Source organism: Odontomachus brunneus, unplaced genomic scaffold (assembly GCF_010583005.1).
Source record: "Odontomachus brunneus isolate Ranch 3 - 2012 unplaced genomic scaffold, Obru_v1 Obru_scaffold_234, whole genome shotgun sequence".
NCBI classification, from domain to species: Eukaryota; Metazoa; Arthropoda; class Insecta; order Hymenoptera; family Formicidae; genus Odontomachus; species Odontomachus brunneus.
In genome coordinates this window covers 419,104-428,286 of record NW_022639684.1, presented here as the reverse complement: position 1 = coordinate 428,286, position 9,183 = coordinate 419,104, and the positions used below count along the sequence as shown (strand labels likewise).

The window sequence follows — 9,183 nt, the reverse complement described above, 5'->3', positions numbered from 1 at the left end:
TCTCTCTCTCTCTCTCTCTCTCTCTCTCTCTCTCTCTCTCTCTCTCTCTCTCTCTCTATCTATCTATCTATCTATCTATCTATCTCTGTCTGGATATTAGAGTAGTAGTCTCTGAGCAGTAAATAATGTTTGATACAAGGAGCATTGGTGGTACACTGTATTGCATACTCTAGTGGTCAGCATACGGTGGAGTTTGGTGTGTTGTGCATGAGTAAGGAGTTGAGTCAGAGCCTGGAGAATCTCGGCGGGGCGCAGACCCTGCCGGGCCGGTTCTCTGTACCGTCCATTTCCGGCATCTACACCAGGCATAAGCGTACCAGGTGAGCCTGAGATTAACAATCGCGAACGACCACGCTTCGATGTCACCCGGGGTTTAAACGGTCGTTGGTAATTCGCACTATATCCTCCATTGTTGAATCTTCGTCTTTTAATTCTTCCTCTATCTCTATCTCTTTCTTTCTCTTTTTGTCTTGAAACGCACAGTTCTGGTGCATTGAACCTTCAGCTTCGTGCTCGAACTCTTCGGCCTAATAGTTCTCTTTTGCGGCAACTTGCGTTTGCCATCCTTGCCTAGCCTCACGACCGTTCCCGATCGCTTATTTCGAAGACTAAACTTTGACTGATATTCGAGCGCATACGACTATTAATTTGCAATAAGAGCTTTTGTAAAGAATCTAGTTTAACTTTAGCAAATCGTTAGCAAATCTGAGAATAAAAAACGATGAAACACAGTAGTCTCGTTTCCGCAGCTCGTCGCCGGACAGTCTGTCTGCGGAACGTGGTGACAACAAGTCGCCGGGTACGAACGCGAGCCCCGCGGCCTTATACAAGCTTACCGTACCTTTGTTAAGATGCGAGGCCGCCGATGTCAGGGATGCCGCGGTTCAGGCTATTGGAAAAGTAAATGCCGACGCTTTAAAGTAAGCACATTTCCATCTGACATATATATTTATTTTACGAAGAATTAAATCACAATTATTTACTTATTACAGAGACTTAATGGAAGAATTGGTTCCTTACATACGAGAAGCAGTCGATCGAAAGCAGGAAAATATGAGACGGCGAAGGAGACGCGACGCTTTAAGACTGCAGCTAGTAAGAGTGTTGGAATTGATAGCCGAGTATGGAACGTTTGGTATCTGGTTAGTTAATACATTAACTTGTCTTCTTCTTTCATACTCATTCAGAGGACTATATTTAATCATTGCAATCTCTTTTTAGTCCGGCGGTATTGGATCGCGAGACGCAGTCTCTGCATCCGACATTTGTCGAGTACATAGACGGTGCACGGATTTATTTAGAGAATGAAACCGATAAGGAAGCGCCTGCCGTGCGAGACATTAAACTACATTTTTGCAACTTCGTCAGAAAGATGATCAAGAGTTTCTCGTGTAAGTAGTTTTAATAAAATAATCCTAGATATGTCAAAGCAAGAATAATATATATAATGTTTAAATAAATTATTAATTTCTTTCTCTTTCTCAGTGGAAACGTGTTACACCTTGTTGAAGAGGGATCTAAGAAGAAACCTATTCATGCTATTCGCTAGCTGGGCTGGTGTTTACGGTCGACCGCTTACGAGCACGTCGTCCTTGCAAGAAGAGGAGAAATCCTGCACGGAACTGCAACTCTCAGCACTGCAAGCCATGAGCGGATTGTTGTGTTGCGGTTCATGTTTCAATCCACAGTCGCTTTCGGAGGAAGGCGCGATTTTATATCAATGGTTGGACTTGCTGTTAGCCAGTAAAGACGAAAAGGTAGGTTTTGTTGAACAATTTCCTTCATACAAGATTCCATTATTACTTCAGCCTGTTCTACAATATTATATTATTTTATAATTAATATAACACGCATGGAATATACATCGATAATTCAAACATTGAGATTTGGATTCTATTTTACGCATTCTACATAATTTTGTAACTCTTGTTTCAGATTTATACGCTCGCACGCGAAACAGTTGTATTGCTGCTCGAGGGAAATCCTGACATCGGTACACTTCTAGATTGGGTGGTAGATCGATGTTACACTGGCGCACCACAAGTGGCCGATGGTTGCTTCCTTGCTTTGGCAACGATCTTTAGCGCCAGGTTCGCACAAATCCAAACATTCAAGTCCCGGATTGAAGTGTACATATATATAACATATGAAAGTGTTTATTATAAATAAGAAAATGTTATATTCTATGTATATACAGCAAATATAGAGACTACGAGACACATATTTCTACATTGATAGAGTCGCTGTACTAATTGTAATATAATAACAGAACTCGTCAATAGTAATTTTAAGTATGTGATTTATCATTCTGTTTCCAGGGAATATCCTTGCGACCATTACACGAGCGTCATCAACGTGACATTGATGAACACAGGATGTCCGCGCGCTCCGGTCCACGACGCGGCTCTTCAACTTCTTCAGCTGCTGGATCAACGCTTCTTTGGCAACGTAGGTCCACTTCCAGCTACGGAACTCGAGGCTGGTAAGCTTTTAATTTTTTTCTCATATTTCACTATTGTATTGCATTGTACATCGCATCATACATTTATGATTGTCTACTTTTATCTTGCGTTTATCCAGCTGCTTACAATGAGCTTAATGTTTCTGCGTATCACAGTCTTTCACCTATTGGGAGATTCTGCATTTCTTGAAGATTTTTGCTTTGCGCATTGTCAACAGACGTCCGCTTTGTCGAACTCCATTTGTACGTGAAATTGGAAACTGCAAAGAAACATAAAGCTCTATCTCAAACAGTTTGCTTGATTTTCAATGTAGAAATCGCGTAGAGAAAAGACCAAGAAACGTCTTGCTCAATCGAATACTTTTATTCGCACACTTGGTCATGATATATTGTTACAATCTAATAGCCAAATATTTACCATACTGTTTCCCTTGACTCGCCATTTGTATGAAGGTTCCATTTCTCCCAGCACGTGGTCGATGTATAAACATGCGGACCATTTCCTTGCGGAAATTCTGCCCACTCGCGCAGTAAAGTATAAAGTTAATCCCGAAACTTGTGTTGAATAATACGTTACACATGTGTTGCACACTGACTACCCACGATGCTTTGTGCTGAGAATTTATAATAAAATAATTATTGATATTGTGGAACAATCATTAAATTGAAACATACATTACACAACTTGTCATAAATATCTATAATTTCATATAATATGCAAGTCGCGTTAAGTGAAATTCGCAACGTTTAGAGGAAGAAATCTCTACTGATCTAAAATCAAACATTGAGTGTCGATACGTACGTAGAAAGCGAACACCCTCAGCACAAACGAAGGCATATTGAGACATAGAAAAGCGCTCGAGACGAAGAGCAGCATTTTCGTGATCTTCGTCTGCGGCATTCTCTCTCGTGCAGCGCGCGCGTCCCTTTCATTGGAAGCGTCAGATTCTATGGTCAAGGTTCTTCGTATATGATAGAGCTTGTAGATGTTGCGTGCTATCAAGGTGTTGAAGATCACTATCATGGTCAGAGGCAAGGCGAACGTCAAGACGGTGTCGATACCGTTGTAGATACTCGCCCAAGTCTCCCAACCAATAGCCAAGGAACAGATGGTATAGTTTCCGGTTGGTACCTCACGAAGCCCAGAGAACCAGAGCACTGGGCTGCACAATAGAATTGCCAAGATCGTTAAGCAGAGTATCACGATCTTCGCTCGGGCGACCGTGCACAGAGACTGACGTTGAAGTGGATACTTGACCGCCACGTAGCGCTCGACGGTGAAGGCCACCACGAGCCACACGCTGAGGAAACTGCAGAGAGTACTGAAGTAAATGGAGAACTGGCAGAAGCCCGACATGTTGAATAGATGCACGCGAATCATGCTAAGCCAGTATATGAAGATCATCACCAGGAAGCCACTGTCGCTGATTGCCAATGCGCCCAAGTAAATGCTGGAAGACGCGCGTCGTAGCTTCGTGCCGAAGAACACACATACAGACAGACAGTTGCCCAACAGGCCCAGGTGGACAAGAATTGGCGTGTAATACAATTCGACATTTTGCAAGAGCACGTTGACCGTGCTTGCATTCTCGAATGTCATTTTTTCACGTGCTGCTTTGGAAGTGCTCACAGACAACGTCGATCAAGTGAAAATCAGAAGATGTTAGCATTGCATCGTGCGTCGTTGAAAGCATAACAACTTGCGTCACGCATGATGACCTGAAAGAGCATTAGTGTGGTCTATATAGGGAGATAGAAAGAGTATTTCAAACGTCGTGCGCTTCCTGCGTCAAGATTAGGACTGAATTTATAAGCTGTAGACAAGTGGCGATCGTCATGGCCTTGAAAGCGCCAAGCAATTGCAAAATCGTTTGATGTTTAAAAGAGGATTTGATTTAGAAAAAAATATGTTCTTACAAATTTTTTCGAAGAAATGGATAAATATATCGATCTGGGATTCTGGCCAATCTACTTATCATTGTTTTAAATATAGAAAAATTATTAAAAAAAAAAAAGATTGAAATTTCGTTTAATTATGTAAATTTGCTGGAGAATAAATTTTTGTTATGTGCACAAAGTCGAAATTTAATAAAATAACGGCACTTTAAAGTTGCAAATTATTTTTTCTCTATCGTTTTTATTTAGTATCTCGGGAAAAAAAAATTTCCAAAGAATTTAAATTCATTCTTCATGATAAATAATATGGTTAAAAATCTATACTGATATCTTCATTTATTTGTTTGAAAATATAAGAAATTCGTAAAAATCTTCTATTTTTTTGATTACTTAAACTAGAATCTCCCCTTAAAGCCAGATTCACTTTCGTGATTATACTGTCAGTCAATCCGTGGGTTCGCCGTATACTCATTAATTATTTTATCGAAACTCAATCGCGCAGATACTTCTTATCGCGTATCATAAAATACAGTATCTGCAGTTACCAGATGGGGAAAAATGTGCAGGGAAGCTTGGCGCTTATCAGACACATACGGAAATCCTTTACGCGAAAGATATGTTGACAAATTATTAGCAAACGCATTATTATGCAACTGTTGATTTTAGATTATCGTAAATTACATGAAAATACTGTACGTGTGCGTATGCACATTCGTAAAGTTACATTGTTATTATTACTGAACGCAAGCACAAAGCGTTCGTCGTTCAATAAGCATATCGCATTTCCATCATATTGCATTTTAGCTCGTTAGGATTGTGAGCTATTTCCCAGCGTGACGATAATTAAATGGGAAAAATATCCTTATCTGCGCTGCTACACTTTAATGTGGGAAGTCTGATTCCCAATATCATACATTTTTACGTTTGATATTCTTTATAAACATAATGCGTAAGTTCTAAAGAGAAAGTTCTGAAAGAGATCCCCGTTTTTTCTCCGCATGAAGTGTACAATTCCAATTAGTCGCAAAAAGATTTATCAAATGCCTTTTGTACATTCGCACACACGGACGATTGATCTGTACTTTTTTATTGGATTTTATACGACAAACGAACACGGTTTATTTGAGAGACCGCGGATGTGAGTAGTATTGAATTACAATCCAGATTTTACGCGATTTTATGACACAGTTCTGAGAGCCCCTTTTAACTTCTTCAAACATACTCAAACGTTTTAATATACATGTCTCATGCATTAGGGTTACACATGTTCTCGGAAATACACGAAGAATCTTCGCGATGCGTGATATGTTCGGTGCACTAATGCTGTTCAATTAATTTGTTTTTTCACTTGCAATACACTCGCGACACTTTATTTTGATAGAACGATTTGTATCATCTTACCGAATCTTATAGAGTGTTATTTTATTAATAGAAACGAATGCAAATTATGTTTTATTTTCATTATTGATAGCAGCAGCTGCGATGCGTTTTTTTGTTTTTAAAAATAAGTTTTAAAAATGTTTTTTTTTTATTTAGCCTTAAGTTCTTGATAATGAGGATAATTTGATTTTAGTACTTAGGACAAATTCCGAGCACTGACGTTACACTTTTTACGAATATATCCGGATGCCGTCTCGGCTATTTCTGCTAGGTGGCTCGACGAACCATTCTTGATAAAGCTCATAGTGCATCCCGCATTCTGGCTTCTGCGCATCATAGCAATACAAATTCCCGCCTATTCACGCGAAACTCGCGGCGCATGTCAATATATCGTCTCACGAGAAAGATTTGCTACATTGATTTACACTGTATTAGTATAAATCCTAGACACAAGCGACTATTAGTGCTTGTTAAAACATTAATATTAATTTAAGACATATAATGAAAAAACTCCACTTACACATGAAAAACTTTAATGAAAGAACGCATGTGTAACAATAATCGCAGTTATAAACTCGGCAACTGCATGCAAAATTGCTTTTATTACGCTACGCCATGAGTTAATAGGACTTGAAATTAATGATCTTCTCGTAATTATCGCATTACCATTAGGATATTATATGCAATTACTTAGCTCATATTCGCAGTCTCCAAACTTTAATTAGATAAAATCTTTGGCAAAATTAAATTCACTTTGCTATATTATTGCCGTATCGTTTGAATACAAACATACTATTTCCAGAGATGGGTGTAGGTGGCATTTAACTTTATGAATGGAAATATACTATTTCCAAAGATAGGTATGGGTGGCATTTTACTTTATGAAAAGGATAATTACGTACTCTATATGTTCTTTTATATATTGCATGCTGACCTTTATTTGCAAAATATTCCGTAAAATATCTTTATTTGCAAAATATTTGGTATAATATCTGCATTTTGCCAATAAATATTATAGGAAATAAGGGCGATATTAAATGAAAGTTCCGTGGTTTTCGTATGTGATTATTCTAGTAGAAAATTAATGCAGTTTTCGAGCAGTTATTAAAAAGTTATGTTAACTTTTTTCTAGTAAATAAACAGTGAAGAAACTACTTGAGATTCCAATCGATATGTAACGCTTTTATTGCGCACGAAAAATTCGCAAAATTAATACACAGCAAAAATAGAAAATCTCAGAAACAGATTCTTACAGTAAGTGTAAGAAGGAAACTTCAATAGATTAATAATAGAATCTACTGCTCATAATATAGGTAGATTTGCCTTAGTGATATTTTATTCTTTGCAGGTACTCTTTCTAATTGAAAAAGTTTAATGCTGCTGAGAATCGTATAATACAGGAAATCTTTCACTCTTAGTGTATATTTTCATATTGTTCGTCTTTTATATGACATCTTTCACAATTATTAAATGTGACGTATGTCTTTTTATCTATTTTTGTAGTTATACTATTTTATCAGGTTCTGAATCTGAGCTATCAGGACAATTGTTATTTTTATCATTATCATCAAAATAGCTTGGTATGTTCTTGCAATGAGCAATTGCACTGTAACATGAAATTGCAATAAAAAATTCTGCATTATTAACATATATCCCATTTGTCTTTTACTCACTTTCATTTCATGGCTGTGTAATCTCTACTATAGGACTTAATATTGACAAATGCTTTATTTTCTTTAATTTTCTTTTTTTGCTCTATATTATTTTTCTGTTCACATGTTCACTCACTGTTTAGGAAATTTTGAGCTTTTTTTAACAATATAAAAAAATATATTTTAAATATTTTTTTTAACAATATAAAAAGATATATTTTAAATTTATTCACAATAGAAATGATAATACGTGTACATTATAAAGCTAAAAGTGAAAAATGTGAAAAATTAATGTTAAGAAGATCATTTGTTTTCGTCAAAGAATCGCAATAAGATTTTAAAGCAAACTTGGTCAATTAATAAAATATTTAACTTCCTCGTTGTTCCAATAACGTAATTTATAACTTTATCTATGTTTCCTCGATTGCAGGACATAATGATCCGCTTGCAAGTTCTACCGCTACCGTAACGTCCGGCCCGGGCCAACAAGGCAATCCCGCAGGCGAAATTTCTTCAGGCGGCACAATTAGAGGCGGTACACTAGATGTACTTCTATCGACCACCTATTGCCGTAGTCAAATGTATCTTTCACGTCAATTGGCGCAGCTACATCCGGAGCTCACAATGCCAATGTTCAGTGGTAAGTGTATCTTGTGATTTTTCCTTTCATTTCCAGTTTTGGTTCCGAAGGCTATATTTTTTTGCAAAAACTTAGTGTGATAATTCTCGGAAAATTATCGCTCGAAAAAGAGAGATCAGGTCGAATTAAATATCGAAAATAAAGCTTGTTCTTTTTCTCTGTGCTTTTGAGAACTCTGTGGAAATTGTGAGTCAATGAGAACTTGATATATTATTTGCAACATTTAGTAAGACATTGTTTATTTTATTTTATTTTAATTATTTTAATTTATTCTTGATATATATATATCGATGTGATTGTGTTTATTCTTTATACGAATATTGGTGTTTTTATTCGTTAACTGGCAGTAAAAAGACAAAATGTAATCGAAACGCGCGCGCGCGTTGGTATTTTTTTATGAATGTGTATCTTAGAGATACCACTTTTCTCTGGCAATTTACCTTAGTACCACGTATTAACACATATAATTAGCACGTATAATTTATTCGATATGGTATCCAAGGTCCTTTAATATTACTCTCTTTTATATGCAAAGTTAGAGATAAAATATTGCAATGTTCTATATTGTTGGAATGCATTGTAAGAATTAGAAATCTGTATTGTAGAAATTTTAGTAGAAATTTAAATCTGTATTGTAGAAATTTTTATAGAAATTTAAATGATAAAACTTTAGACAGATAATATTCTCGTAAATATTTGTGTCAGTTTTATACCAAACACGAATTTTTTTTTTATTAAAAATACTATTTGAAGAAAAACTGTATGTTGTATGACTCTTATAGTGCTAATATTGTCGCGTTTAACATGTTTTACTTTAAATTAACTCGATATATGATAAAGTATAATTAATGACTTTCTGGTATACTTGAATACACGTGGACGGACTTTAGATGCTATAGAGAATCATCCCCGCACGATTAAGAGCTATTTACTCCCACAATTGAAGTTTCGCCTTTGTGATTAAATTCCCGAAATGTATTATGATTATTATGGGGAATTTAATGAATAGCGAAATTAATATCAAATATGTTTTATAATGATGCAATGTGAGATATTAGAACGTGTTGAATGTAAATAATTAAAAATCTTTTATTGAAAGAACAAATTATGACTCTTCTCTCTCTCTCTCTCTCTCTCTCTCTCTCTCTCTCTCT

The 9,183-nt window shown here is 36.3% G+C and overlaps 2 protein-coding genes across 12 annotated transcripts in view; one reads left to right on the top strand and one right to left on the bottom strand.

Moving 5' to 3' along the window:
- The window catches only part of LOC116852532 (protein furry), a 37,420-nt gene that overhangs the window by 11,640 nt on the left and 16,597 nt on the right, over positions 1-9,183 (top strand). For 6 of the 7 annotated variants that reach the window (XM_032833000.1, XM_032833002.1, XM_032833001.1 and 3 more), the window contains 8 exons: positions 174-320; positions 750-920; positions 993-1,142; positions 1,222-1,391; positions 1,486-1,757; positions 1,936-2,090; positions 2,319-2,482; positions 7,820-8,029. In XM_032833000.1, coding sequence (XP_032688891.1) covers positions 174-320; positions 750-920; positions 993-1,142; positions 1,222-1,391; positions 1,486-1,757; positions 1,936-2,090; positions 2,319-2,482; positions 7,820-8,029 — 1,439 coding nt within the window. The remainder of the gene's footprint in view (positions 1-173; positions 321-749; positions 921-992; positions 1,143-1,221; positions 1,392-1,485; positions 1,758-1,935; positions 2,091-2,318; positions 2,483-7,819; positions 8,030-9,183) is intronic. The other variant, XM_032833004.1, reaches the window with a different exon arrangement.
- On the bottom strand, positions 2,139-6,040 carry LOC116852533 (thyrotropin-releasing hormone receptor). Of its 5 annotated transcripts, none has more exons than XM_032833008.1 (4): positions 5,958-6,040; positions 3,264-4,180; positions 2,880-3,075; positions 2,570-2,721 (listed from the first exon to the last, which is right to left on the bottom strand). In XM_032833008.1, exons 2-4 carry the CDS (start codon positions 4,059-4,061, stop codon positions 2,612-2,614), a joined length of 1,104 nt encoding a protein of 367 aa, XP_032688899.1. In that variant the 5' UTR covers positions 4,062-4,180; positions 5,958-6,040; the 3' UTR covers positions 2,570-2,611. The 5 variants fall into 5 exon arrangements, with proteins under 5 accessions (XP_032688900.1, XP_032688899.1, XP_032688897.1 ...); XM_032833006.1 differs by having other exon boundaries at positions 5,934-6,023; XM_032833005.1 differs by having other exon boundaries at positions 5,580-6,008.